Below are 15,141 nucleotides of genomic sequence, written 5' to 3'. Positions count from 1 at the left end.
GTAATTAAACATACTGCGTACTTCATCTTTTTGTATGATACCAAAAATCTTTCTCGCTACTCAAACCCACTTCACTTACCATCCATCTTTCATTATTTACATTTGACGGATATTTGTCCTCATCTTGTTTGTTGTTGACCTAATGTTTCGGCTGATATACCCTCCAAGTGTCTTGCAGAAATTTCAAACCTGGGTTCTCATTCCTAAGGTATTTTTCGATGTTATTATTATTATTATTATTATTATTCAGGTTACTTATTCAGCTCTTAACCATTATGCCATATGCCCTTGGGCAATTATGGAGTGAATTTTAGGGCTTATAAATCTAATATTTTCCTATCCTTCCTTAATACCGGTTCTCATATGCTGTTCATATCTGCACTCAGTCTGCTTAGGAGGTTGTTGTATCCTAACATATGTGCTGCTTCTTTTAGTCTTCATATTTTCCAGTGGTGTTCTCTGTCTATTATTCTAACTTCATCCTACAGGGGGAGGTATTAAGGAAGGATAGGAAAATATTAGATTTATAGGCACTAAAATTCACTCCATAATTGCCCACAGGCACATGACGTAGTGGTTAAGAGCGAGGGCTACTAACGCCAAGATTCCAAGTTCAATTCCAAGCAGTCACCTGAATAATAATAATAATATCAAAAAATACCTTAGGAATGAGAACCCAGGTTTGAAATTTCTCCAAGGCACTTGATGAAGGCTGGAGGGTATATCAGCCAAAACAGTGTGGCTAACAACAAACAAGATGAGGACAAATATCCGTCTAATGTAAATAATGTACATAATTCTTCATCTCTTAAATATAGAACTGCATCCATCTTTCATTCTTAATATTGCCCTTCTCCTTAAGTTGGTAAGCTGGTAGAATCATTAGCCCATTGCCAAAAATGTTTAGCAGCACTTCATTCATCTTTACATTCTGAGTTCAAATTCTGCCAAGGTCAACTATGCCTTCATCCTTTTGGGGCCAATAAAAATAAAATATTTATCAGTTGGTCAATGTAAAGGACTAAATCCGTCCCTTGAAATTGCTGGCTTTGTGCCAACATTTGAAATCAATATTATCCATCTCAACTCACATTTTACATCAGTCATCTATCTGTACTACCGAATTATATATTGCTCTCTACCACCATAGATCTCTTATTCTCCCTCTGCACTATATCTGCATCTCAGCTCACACTCTTGGGAATATGATGCAATCATCACATACACTGGATCCTGTCAAACTGTCCAATCCATGCCAGGATGGAAGACGGACATTAACAGATGATGATCATGGTATATATATTTATACACATGCATACATATACATAAAAAGATATAATTATATATAAGACATTATCATTTAATTTTGCTTACTTTGATTCACCATTATAATAATTGATAAGCTTGTCCTGCCTTGATTCTGTTTTCCTCTTCCTTCAATTTATAAATGCATTGGAATATATACAAACATACACATATACACACACATACATATATGACTACATTTGTGTGTGTGTGTTTTTTGTGTGTGAGTGAATATGTATGTATGAATGCATGCATACATACATACATACATACATATATATATATTTTCTATCACCCTGTCTAAACAATCCCGTTATAAAACCAAATATGAAGCAATCGACAGTCTTATTGAAGATGAAATATCAAAACTGACATACGTAAGCTCGCAAGGAATGAAGCCAGTATGCTCCGTTGGATGTGTAATGTCAATGTGAATACCCGTCAGAGTGTAAGTATCTTGAGAGAAAAGCTGAACATTAGAAGCATCAGTTGTGGCGTGCAAGAGAGACGATTGCGCTGGTATGGACATGTGGTGAGAATGGAGGAGGATAGCTGCGTGAAAAAGTGCCACACCCTAACAGTTGAGGGAACCCGTGGAAGAGGTAGGCCCAGGAAGACCTGGGCTGAGGTGGTGAGGCAAGACCTCCGTACATTGGGCCTCACCGAGGCGATGACTACTGACCGAGACCTTTGGAAATGTGCTGTGCGTGAGAAGACCCGGCAAGCCAAGTAAGATCGTTGCCAGTGCCCCTGGACTGGTTCTTGTGCGGGTGGCACATGAGATGCACCATTTTGAGCGTGGCCGTTGCCAGTACCGCCTGACTGGCTCCTGTAGGATTTTCGAGCGAGATCGTTGCCAGTGCCCCTGGACTGGCTTGTGCGGGTGGCACATAAAAGACACCATTTCGAGCGTGGCCGTTTTCGTGCGGGTGACACGTAAAAGCACCCACTACACTCTCTGAGTGGTTGGCGTTAGGAAGGGCATCCAGCTGTAGAAACTCTGCCAAATCAGGCTGGAGCCTGGTGTTGCCATCCGGTTTCACCAGTCCTCAGTCAAATCGTCCAACCCATGCTAGCATGGAAAGCGGACGTTAAACGATGATGATGATGATGATGATGATATATATATATATATATATAAGAAAAATCAAACACACATACATAGGGTATTTATGTTGTTTGTGGGTCGAATGCAGTTTATATACAAGCTGCTTCTAATTTATATTTGAATGTGTGTGTGTGTGTGTGTGTGTGTGTGTGTTGGGGGAGGTTAAGAAACTCTCAAGAGACCTGAACAGCAGAAAGTCTTCAAAGAAGAAACCCTGCACAGGGAAGTGCCTGGATCCTTAACTTTTTACCCTCTAAGTAGGGGCTGGCAACATTTGTGCATTGGAGATTTTATCTAGTTAGAACTCCTTTCTATTGACTCAGCTTTCAAACATATACTTGAAGAAATAACGTTGGTTGTCATAGTAGTGGAACAATTTCAGCTTCTGTCGACCAAATATATGCCCTAGGCTGGCCCAGGGTTATAGTAGGAGACACTTGCTCAAGATACTGCCCAGTGAGCCAAACACAAAGCCACATGGTTGGGAAGCAAGTTTCTTATCATGCAGCCATGCCTGTACTCATATATATATATATATATATATATATATATATATATATATATATATATATATATATATATATATATATATATATATATATATATATATATATATATATATATATATATATATTATGGAGTCACAATGACCCAGTGGTTAAGGCAGTGGACTCACTGTCATAGGATCGTGGTTTCAATTCTCAGACCAGGCATTGTGAGTGTTCACTCAGCAAAAACACTTAAAGCTCATGGAACTTTAGGTGTTTTTGCTCAATAAACACGCACAACGCCCAGTCTGGGAATCAAAACCACGATCCTATGACTGCAAGTCCGCTGTCCTAACCACTGGGCCATTGCACCTCCATATGTATTATATATATACATACAGTACAGAGAGTGAGAGAGAGATACATATATTCACACACACACACAACAGCTTCTTTGCAGTCCCCATCTAAGAAATCCTGCTCACAAAGTATGTCAACTAAGGACTATCATCTACAGCGAAAGACATTTGTCCAAGGTGCTTTCAGATAGGAATGAACCCACAGCACATGGTTGTGAAACAAACTTATTAACCACAGAGCCATCTACTTGCAAAAGAATGTATATGTTTGTTAAGGTGTATCAGCTTGTACATAGTGTTGCTCGTGTATGAGAGAATGTGTGCATGAAATTCTGCTACAATGTATCTGCTACAGTGTGTATGTATGTATGCATGTATGTTTGTCTGCTAGTGTGTGTGTGTGTTCATACATACATACATATTAAGTTGAATGTGAGTCGAGTAATCGCTCTATGTGTATGTCTGTCCAAAGCAATAATAAATACCTCTGTCTTAATGTGTATGTGTATGTGTCTGAAAAAGGTATGCGTATGTCTGTCCAAAACAATAATAAATGCCTGTCTTAATGTGTATGTGTATGTGTTTGAAAAAGGTATGTGTATGTGGAAGCGTGATATAGGGAACGTGTTGTATACACTCCACTAAAAATTAATGTGTGAGTGTGCATGTGAGTGAGTATGTGTGTATATGCGTGTGTGTGTGTGTGTGTGTGTGTGTGTGTGTGTGTGTGCGCGTACATCAAGAGCAGCACTAATAAATGTCTCCACTCAGATGAGTTTGTGTGTAGGTGTTTGTGTATGTGTATGTGTGTATGTTGTTATTCTCTATGTGAGTGGATGTAAGAGCCATCTACTTTTCTCTCTCTCACTTTCTCTCTCTCTCTCTCTCTCTCTCTCTCTCTCTCTCTCTCTCCTTATTCCACAGCCTCCTCTGCCACCCACTGTAGTGGTGTATTCACCACCAGCACTAATTAAACACATAACCAATGCACTAAGATGTGAAAAACAAACAATGGCAGCAAAACCTCTTTAATTGGAAACTGTGATGGAAAACAATGAAGGGATCCATGCTGAGAGTTGATTGTAGAAATAATAATTAATTGATCCTGATGAACTATTGTTGCTGTTGCTACAAGCTGTGATGGTCTTGGTGGTGGTGGTCCTGGTGGTGGAGGTGGTAGTGGAAGTGGTGGTGGAAGTGGTGGTGGAGGTGGTGGTGGTGGAGGTGATAGTGGTGAGGGTGATAGTGCGGTAGTGGTTGTAGTGATGGCAATGGTGGTGGTCTTTGGTGGTGTTGGTAGCCATAATACCATTCAGTGGTGGTGGTGGTGGTGGTGGTGATGATAGTGTTGGTAGTAGTTGTGGTGATGGTATTGTTGCTGTAACAGCTACGTTTATTGTTGCTGTTGTTGTCAGTGTTGTAATAGCCGTGGTACAATGTGCTTAGTTGTTAATAATAGTGATGATGCTGTTGTTGTTGTTGTTGAAGCTGAGGTTATCTGTTCCAGTTTTTAATCCAATAAGATTTCAACAAAGTATGTACCAGTAATATACTGTACATCAATTAAACTGACAACACAACCCCCACTCTTCATTAATTAGTTTTCTCATTCAGAAATCACCTTATTTGGCTTTCGAAAGTCGTTATTTCATGCAATTACTTCTGCTGTTGCTGTAGTTGCCTGCTTCACTGTTCTTTAATCACACAGTATATTATCATCATCATCATCATTATTATTATTATTATTATTATTATATATTTGTATATTTATCTAATGCAACAAATTTAGTAAACAGCTTTGATATACTTTTGTTTTGCCACCAGATTAACAAAATCAAAGGACTATTCAAGACATGCTAACAATTTGATTTCTACTGAGGCATTCAAGTTAATAAGAGAGAAAATTGTATTTCAAGTTCAGTTTCCATGCTTATTAATCACATCACATCCACAACAAAACAACTAAGAAACAACACAAATTATAAAACAAAACAAGAAAACTTCGACTACATTATCTGATTAATAAGAATAATGAAATTAGATTTTTTTCCTTTTCTTCAAACATTTTTTAGTTTGTTTTGTAGTTTTAAATGAATAACAGGATTGGTATTTTATAATAAATTCCAGATAATCCTCATAACTTGCTTCAGGAAGCATGTCAAATAACAGACTTCAAAAAAGTAATTATTACATTATTCGTACTGGAAGTTCAGCAGAGATAGCTGTTGGCTAAACAGGTTGTTAGATGAAATTCTGGGAGAAATAGGTTCAAAAACTTAGTTCACAGCTGAGCTTTCTCTTAAATCACTGTACCACGACAAGAGAAATTTAACAACTGTATCATCACTGACATTACGATCATTGTCACCATGTTCATCGTAACTTTATTTTCCACAGCCATATTAGGGCCATCTCATAAAACATTGCATTACTAAACACCGTGCTACTAAAAACTGTGCTACTAAACATTGTCTTATGAAATACAGCCATATTGAACACTGTCTCATTAGATTATTATTATTATTGTTTTACTTCTCAGAGCACTCAATCTTGTTTGCTCTGGTAGATTCTGTTAGAGCAGACAGCAGCCTGCTATCAAAGGTCTCACGGGATCTCTTACCACACATTAGAAGCTTTGGTACTTGGATGTTAATTATTGTGGGAGACATCCAACATCCAAATACCAATCTCAAAATCCTAGCTGTCCAGTGCAGTTTTTTGGGCTTGCTCTGCTCTCATGTCAATTCCAATGTCTCTGACATTTCTCAAACTTGGTTGTTAGTGCTCCGAGTGCCCCTAAAACTACTGGAATGACAGACACTCTCCTAATAGTCTATATTCATGCAATTTCATCTTTTAATAGTCAGTACTTTTTCCACATTCTTGCAATTTATCATCATCATCATTATTATTATTATTATTATTATTATTATTATTATTATTATTATTATTATTATTATTATTATTATTATTATTATTATTATTATTATAATAAGGTGGCGAGCTGGCAGAAACATTAACATGCCAAGCAATGCTTAGCAGCATTTTGTTCAGCTTTATATTCTGAGTTCAAATTACACTGAGGTCAACTTTGCCTTTTGTCCTTTAAGAGTCAATAAAATAAATACCAGTTCAACACTGGGGTTGATTTAATCAATTTATCCCCTCTCTGAAATTGTTGGCCTTGTGTCAAAATTTGAAATCATTATTATTATTATTATTATTATTATTATCATTATTATTGAGAGAGCAGTGCATGCCATCAAAGTGACACTGGGGTACAGTTATACGAAGTCCAATATACCCATCATTACTACCTGTCTAATAAGGATACACCAGGCACATGCATCGCAAACATATGTGCATGACATGGTGATCTTATATCAAGATAAACAGTGCATGACCTTGCAGGTAGGACCCAGTTAGAATTTTCTTCAGAGTTGAGTAGCCCATCCCACTCAAAATCCCTCTGAGTAAGGTTTGTTTAAGGATGATGAATGAAACACCCATGTTTCCAGTGTGAATTATTCAAACCCCAAAGAAATCTTCTCAATACATGGCTATGATGATCCCCTACTACTTCTGCTCGTGATCAGAAATGCACATATTGTCAGCCACCAAAAGACATGCTCAACCGGTTATGGTCAAACAACTGACAAGCAAATCTGTGGTATTAAGCAGAATATTTGCTGTAGCCCATCTTTTATACCAAGACAAAACAATGTACATGATAACACTTCTAATCTGCAATTCTGTTCTGGTTGTAGGAGACAGCACTCCTGTTGGTGCAGCTTCACCAGGCAGGGCAGCAACCTTTAATGCCTGAGTTAGTACAGACTACCAGATATGAGAAGGAGTCACTGGGAGAAATGGAGTAGGAAAGAGCAACGACAACAGTTATCTACTGCTGAAGACCTGTGCAACACATGACCTGTTGATCACCAACACATTGTTTCATTTGCCCAACCACAAAAATACATCTTGGATGCATCCATGCAGGATGCCAATGTTTGCTTCCTGGATGCATCCATGCAGCAAACATTGGTATCCAATTGACTATGTCATAGACAGGAGGCAGGAGATGAGAGATGTCGCATCAGACCAACCTTAATAAAGCACTTCATTAAAAACAACATTATTAAACACTGCCATATTTAATACACCTATGTGTGTTGCAGTTACTCTTGCAACAGCTGTTAATGTTGTTTATGCTGTAACAATCATGTTTGTTGTTAGTGTTATAAAAGTTTATGTCATATATTCCTTGTTTCAATAAAATATGTACCAGTAATATACTGTTCATCAATTAACTGACAACTCAACCTCTCTCTTCCTTAATTAGTTTTCTCATTCAGAAATCACCTTATTTGGCTTTCAAAAGTCGTTATTTCATGCAATTATTTCTGCAGCTGTTGTTGTTGTTGTTGTTGTTGTTGCCTACCTGGCTGTTCTTTAATCACTTGGTTTATCATCATCATCAATATCATTATTATTGTTATTATATATTTGTATATTTATCTAATGCAACAAATTTAGTAGACAGCTTTGATATATTTTTCGTTTTGCCACCAGATTAACCAAGTCAAAGGACTATTCAAGACATGCTAACAATTTGATTTCTACTGAGGCATTCAAGTAAATAAGAGAGAAAATTGTATTTCAAGTTCAGTTTCCATGCTTATTAATCACATCACATCCACAACAAACAACTAAGAAACAACCTTATAAATTAAGCATAAAATATAACAAGAAAACTTAAACTACATTATCTGATTAAAAAGAATAATGAAATTAGATTTTTATCCTTTTCCTTCAAACATTTTTTAATTTGTTTGTAATTTTAAATGAATAGAAATGATGTTTCATAATAATTTCTAAATGATCCTCTTAACCTCCTTCAGGAAACTTGTCAGGATAACGGGCTTCAAAACAGCAATTATTGCATTATTCATAATTGAAGTTCAGTAGAGATAGCTGTTGGCTAAAGAGGTTCTTAGATGAAGTTTTGGGATAAAAAAACATTCGCAGCTGAGCTTTCTTTTAACACTTTGCCTACCAAGTTCATTTTGCAATATATTTTCTTTTGTAGCAGCAGTCTTGTTTTGTAATAAATCATGCATTCAACAAGGCACATGCATGACTGTGTAACAAGAAGCTTGCTTCCCAACCGCATGGTTCTGGGTTCAGTCTCACAGAGTGACAACTTGGGCAAGCATCATCTACTATAGAATCAGGCCTTGTAAGTAGATTTAGTAGACAGAAACTAAAAGAAGCACATCATTATATATATATATATATATATATTTATATCTGTGTGTGTGTGTGTGCATGTCTTTGTATCTGTGTTTCTCCCCACCACTGCTTGGCAACTGGTGTTGGTGTGTTTACATCCCCATAGCTTAGCAGTTTGGCAAAGTGGACTGATAGAATATGCACCAGGTTTTAAAAGCAATAATAAGTACTGGAGTTGATCCATTTGATTAAGAATTCTTTTGAGGCAGAGCCCCAGCATGGCCGCAGTCTAATGACTGAAACAAGTAATGAAAACAAAACGGAAATTATATATGTTCTAGTTCAGTATATATACAACCACACTGATTTCTAGCATGGTGGCAAGATTCCTAAAAGATAAACGTTACAGTGTAATAAATAGAAAGATGGACAGAGGATGAGTTCATGGTGGAGGTGAAGGTGATGTATGTTGATAGAATTATATGGCAAGGGTGGGGTAACATCTGCTCATAGATGCATGTAATAGTGTTAACTTAGTGACTTCAACTATTTTATTAGTTGAAAAAGACACTTGTACGATTGCCAACAAAAAATTCTTTATAGAAGCAGCCAATACAATGACTCTCAGAATGTTAGTATTTCTTTATATAAGCAAAAAGTTGACTTATTTACAAAAGGAGTGTCCTGCTTGAGTTTAGCCCTGTGCCGCTGGACTGGCTCCTGTGCAGGTGGCACGTAAAAAACACCATTTTGAGTGTGGCCGTTGCCAGTGCTGCCTGACTGGCCTTTGTGCAGGTGGCATGTAAAAGCACCCACAACACTCTCAGAGTGGTTGGCATTAGGAAGGGCATCCAGCTGTAGAAACTCTGCCAGATCAGATTGGAGCCTGGTGCAGCCATCCAGTTCACCAGTCCTCAGTCAAATCGTCCAACCCATGCTAGCATGGAAAGCGGACGTTAAACGAAAATGATGATGATGATGTCTACAATGATTCAGCCAATCTAGAATTGAAGACATTTTGGTTGTAACCCTCACATCTTTACTGGGACAAGACAGTGTGTAGGGAACACATCACCCATACATCTACCTTTTTTTTTTTTAAATGGTTGGTTGTGATTTTAGTGAGATTTGACTGTTATTGCTAGCAAGTAAGGTGAGTACATAGAGGATCCTTCGTCTTCATTAACAAAGGCAATTGAAGAATATGGTAAGAGGCAAAGCTCTAACATAAGTGTGGAATCAACTAGAAGATTCTTCGATAATGCAATTGGATTTTGCTGAGGTGTTGTTTATTGAAGTAGTAGTAGTAGTAGCAGCAGCAGCAGTAGGAGGAAAAGAGGACAAAAAGAAAGAAATGAAGGAAGTCATAGATGTAAATGAAGAGGGAAAAAAAAGAAGAGAAAAAGAAAACAAAGAGAACAAATGGATAAAGAACTTATTAAAAAATGTTTAAAGTTGGTAAGAAGAATGTGAAAGGACTTAAAGAGACTATTGAGGATAATGGTAATGGAAGCAATTATTATCCACAATAATTGGATTATAAAATAAAGTTTAGTTGGTTGGATTATAAAATATACCAATCTCTGCAGAGTTCTTCAAATGATTTGTTATTAAAGTGTAAATAGCATTACATAAAGTATTGCAGGAGGTATATGATATTGTCTATCATGTGTGAAGCATCAAACAGATTAATATTCCAGACAAATCACCGAAATAACTACATTTCAAACAGTAGAATTTTTAGTAAATATTTTACTTTCACCGTTTATATGTGTCTCTTAACTTTTTTCTTCTTTTTTTTTTTTAAATTTATTTAATGCAGCACATCTTTCAATATCTGATCAAAATTTAGCAAACACAAGAAATTATGTGATGCCAAACCGACAGGATGGTCACAATTAGAACCACCATTAAGCTGATCTTGGCTAAACTACTACTACTGCTGCTGCTGTGTCAACAACCACTACTACTACAACTCCTACTACTGTCCCCTAACCAACCTTGCCCAGTATCATTTCTCTCTTTCTTGATTCTTTCTTACTAATCCTTTTAGATCCAATCCAAATCTAGCCACCACCACAAATTTTGCAATGGAATTCTCTGATACTGTTGCCCCCTGCTCAAATATACTCAACTGACTAGAAATATCGGTTAAATCTCCCTGAAATCCTATTCTGTCATCATGAGACAAGGAGAACACATTGGACAATATAGCCATCATCATTTTCACCACCATCGTCGTCATCATCATCATCATCATTTAATGTCTGTTTCCCATGCTAACATGGGTTGGACACTTTGACAGAAACTGGCCAGCCGTAGAACCACACCAGGCTCCAATTGTCTGTTTTGACATGATTTCTATGGCTGGATGTTCTTCTTAATGCTAACCATTTCACAGAGTGCACGGGATGCTTTAAACATAACACCAACATGGGTACTTTATATGTGGTACCAGCATGGTAGCTTTATACATGGCACCAATATAATGTAGTCATAGCTATACAAAACCACTAGGTGGCTACAGCAGCTATTTCGGTAATCATAATTCTGATGTTGAATCACAGAGCTGACTCAGGGTCAAACAAGAACATATAGTTTGCATTATAGAGATTTTTTTTTTTTTTTTTTTGTTGCAGAAATTTTTTGTTGCAGAAATTTTTAAAAGAAAATGTAAAAGAAATGCTATTTACCATTGTTTTGCCAGCTTGCCATTCTGTTTTTGGTAAGGTCAATCCTGTCATGATTTTGATAACATGGGCTCGATCATCCAATGAAGGATCTTTGTCTTCAAGAAGGCAGGAATATTGGGCAAGAAATTTTTCAAGAGGAACATGGATAGGATATCCCTAAATAAAAGACAAACAAAATATCGATGAACTTTCATTATAAGATACATTTATTACTTCTTCAAAATATACAGTTGGTTCTCTATTAGAGAAACAAACTTAATAAATGCCTTCACTTCCCATTTGCATGTTTTATTAAGACACTGCTTCAGCAGATATTCTCAGACTGACACAGAATTCTTCATTAAAAGAACACATAGAACTAAATGGTTACCTGACAGTTTGAGTAGAGAGTTATTCAGGTCTTCATTAAACTGAATCACCTGTGCAGGTGTTCAATCAAATGAATTCCCTGTTCAGGTGTTCAATCAACTGAATCACTTCTTCAGGTGTTCAGTCAACTGAATCACCTGTTCAGGTGTTCAATCAACTGAATTCCCTGTCCAGGTATTCACTCAAGTAAATCACCTGTTCAGATGTTCAATCAAATGAATCACTTGTTCAGCTGTTCAGTGAAGTAAATCAACTGTTCAAGTGTTCAATCAACTGAATTACCGATTCAGGTGTTCAGTTAACTGAATCACCTGAACAGGTGTTCAGTCAAATGACTCACTTGTTCATCAAATTAGTTGCATATAAGTGGTTGAGTATTACACAGACAGAATCACTGGTACCCTGTGTATGACAAGGTTATAACCTTTCAGTTCCTAGCACAATCCGACAGGCTTCTTCAAAGTTTCTATTTCACCAAGTTCACTCACAAGGCTCTGCTCAACAAGAGACTGGAGTGAAAAGAAAACACTTGCCTAAGATATCCCATGATGGGATTCAACCCAGGAAACATAAAGCTTACATATACACACCCACACATACATACATACATACACACAAACATACATCACTACATAGTTAACATCTAAATTCTACTGAATAAACCTTATTTGGGGGTTGAAAACTGGTTCTTTCTTCATTTCATTTTATCTAGTTTCAGCTCCTGAGCTGTGGCCATACTGGGGCACCGCTATTAGTGAGAAATTTTTTAAAATAAAATCACATCATGCACACACACACACACCCACACACACACATTAAGTTAGTCTCTCTCTATCTTTCTGTCTCTCTCCTTCTTTCACTTTCTCTCTCTCTTTCTTCCTCTTTCTCACTCTCCCTCTCTCTCTCTCACACACAATTCATATTTAAATTTTTTTCTTTTCTTTTCTGGCACTAACTTCTAACCAAAATGTTGTAAATATCAATACCAACACTATCCCCTCCACCAACGCCATGACTATTTTATCACTTCCATTTACATTACCCTTCTCCTATTCCTCCTCCTCATCATCATCACTACTACCCTATTATTATCATTGTTATTGTCCTCACAACAGTCATTCTCATCATCATCATTATTAACATCACCATCATCATCACCATCATAAAAGCAGATTTCTGTAAATGTTGGTTGCATGATCCTTCAAAAATTCTTCCTCTGTTCTCTATAAGCAGACATTTGCTCATCTCACTAACAATGGCTCGAGATTGTTCCTGTTGCACTCAATACAACCACAACAGCAAATGCAAGACACTAAAACCACTGACTTTATGCAAAAAACTTCATTCTAAAGAAAATAATTTTCTAAGCTGTAAATCCCCCCCCCCCCGACACATTAACCACATGTCTCTTAATTACTCCCACTGCTTTCTCTCTCTCTCTCTCTCTCTCTCTCTCTCTCTCTCTCTCTCTCTCTTTCTCTCTCCCTTTCACTCAACTCATAGGTCACTTCGTGTTATATTGTCACAAATCAGCCATTCAAACGTTTCAAAACTGTTTCTTTTCTCCCTGAAGCAAAAAATGAGGAACCTTTTCAATCTCTTCTCTTCTCTATCTCTCTCTCTCTCTCTCACACACACACACACACACACACACACACACACTCATTATTTATCTTTTAATACTATTTTACATGTATTTTCTCCTGCTAACAGAATAATTCACCTAACATTTCTACAAAGAGCTGAATAAATCAAAATAGACCTGATGATGTTTCTGGAAGAAAGTCCTGCTTTAGGCAAGAAGAACAGTCAATGAGATTGTAAATAAAAAAAGAAGAAACTAAATTAACAAAATTAATAAAATATTTCAACAATTAAATAAATGTTGTTTAATTTTGAATGGAGACAAGTGAACACTCTTACCTCTCTTTTAATCTTGATAAGATCCAACATTCCAGAATATCTCAACTGAGACAATACCTCGGACTCTTGGTAGTTATTAGGCACTTTCTTAGAGTTGGGCTTCAAACATCGCACATACCTGAAGAATAAAATATTTTGTTTAAAAAAAAAAGAGATCATGATTTTTTTGTTTGTTTTTTTTTTTTTTACAGTGTCTGAAGAAATCGTAAATAATGACCTTGCTGGGTCGATGAACCTCAGCAAACGACAAATGAGAGGTGAGATGATGTGTTAAAGGCAACCTACCCATAAGCCTTGTAAGCATGGAAAAACAAATATGTGATTATGATGATGATGATGATGATGACGATGACAACGATGATGATGACGATGATGACGATGACAACGATGATGATGATGATGATGATGATGATGATGATGATGGTGGTGGTGGTGGTGGTGATGATGGTGATGAAGATGAAGATGAGGATGACAATGATGATAACAATGATGACAATGACGAATGACTAGGTAATAATTAATTACAGGACTAGACTAATTTCTTGTTCCTTACAATTTTTACCATTTGTCTTGGGGCCAACAAACTCTGGCAATTTCTCAAAAGTTGTTTCAACAAAATGAAACGTGTTGTAAACATAATTGCTTCACAAGTTTTATTGTATATTCTTCCAAGTTTCAGCATTTCTTTCAAACCTGTTCCCTTCATAATATCTAGTCCTATTTAGTTATATATGCTCTGTTTGGTGTCTATATTGTATACACTCTCTATGGTATCTATATTCTAAATATAAAGCAATAGAGGTGACAGGTGACATGACGTTTGGTATTTGTTCATCATTACACTTTATAGGAATACAAACAAGATGAAAGGAAATAGACATCTTCATAAACTCCCAGCAGATCAAATTGACACATAAAATTCCACTGTTCCTATGTACCTGAGATGGATATTATATCTTATTGATTTCATTCTTCAACAAATCTGTTACCAAATTTGTTAACAAAATAAGTTACCTGGAAACCAAGTTTTGATTTCCAGTTGCATGTTATTTTCCTTTTGTTGATAAATTGTTTGTAAAACAACTCAGCATTGCAGAATCTCAATTCATATTCAATCTTGTGAGGAAAATTTATTGGGAAGTTCTTTGCCAGCTCATAAACTTTTTAATCTAAAGGCTAACATTCTCTATGAATTCATTACAATACCTTATTTTTACCAGTGCAAATCGCACTGTGGAACTTTATATTTAGTTAATGTTATATCTGCTCTGTCATTCAAACCATACCTACTTTCTATTCCCTTACCATTATCCTCATTGCACAAATTCTACTGTCCATGTAGATGTTTATGTATAAAAGACTACTGTGAACTTGCTGTGCCCAACACACTGTACTATCACTCATCCACCCAGCCCTGGCCTTATGAACTAACAGTTATCACTCCCTTTATTCTTTCCTCTCACTCTCGTTCCTTTTCACTTCTACATCCTGGTTCTTCCTCTCTCATCAAACTATTCTCTTGATTGCTTTCAAAGTATGTACATTTCTTAGAATATGGAGTTAACTCCAACACTAGCCCTTCTAATACACAGCCCTCTAACCACTAATCACTCATGTCTCTATCACTCAAACCTCCCACTCAATAAGGTGGTTGATCAGTAAAC

The 15,141-nt window shown here is 36.6% G+C and overlaps 1 protein-coding gene across 2 annotated transcripts in view; it reads right to left on the bottom strand.

Annotated features, from left to right (window-relative positions):
- The window catches only part of LOC106873920 (unconventional myosin heavy chain 6), a 543,260-nt gene that overhangs the window by 355,906 nt on the left and 172,213 nt on the right, over nt 1-15,141 (bottom strand). For both annotated transcript variants that reach the window (XM_052971791.2, XM_052971792.2), the window contains exons 13-14: nt 13,478-13,595; nt 11,186-11,341 (exon numbers count right to left, since the gene is read on the bottom strand). In XM_052971791.2, coding sequence (XP_052827751.1) covers nt 11,186-11,341; nt 13,478-13,595 — 274 coding nt within the window. The remainder of the gene's footprint in view (nt 1-11,185; nt 11,342-13,477; nt 13,596-15,141) is intronic.

Source organism: Octopus bimaculoides, chromosome 11, assembly GCF_046866305.1.
Source record: "Octopus bimaculoides isolate indiv1 chromosome 11, ASM4686630v1, whole genome shotgun sequence".
Classification (NCBI taxonomy): domain Eukaryota; kingdom Metazoa; phylum Mollusca; class Cephalopoda; order Octopoda; family Octopodidae; genus Octopus; species Octopus bimaculoides.
The sequence above is the reverse complement of the archived record's forward strand: the minus strand, read 5'-3'. Positions and strand labels throughout refer to the sequence as shown.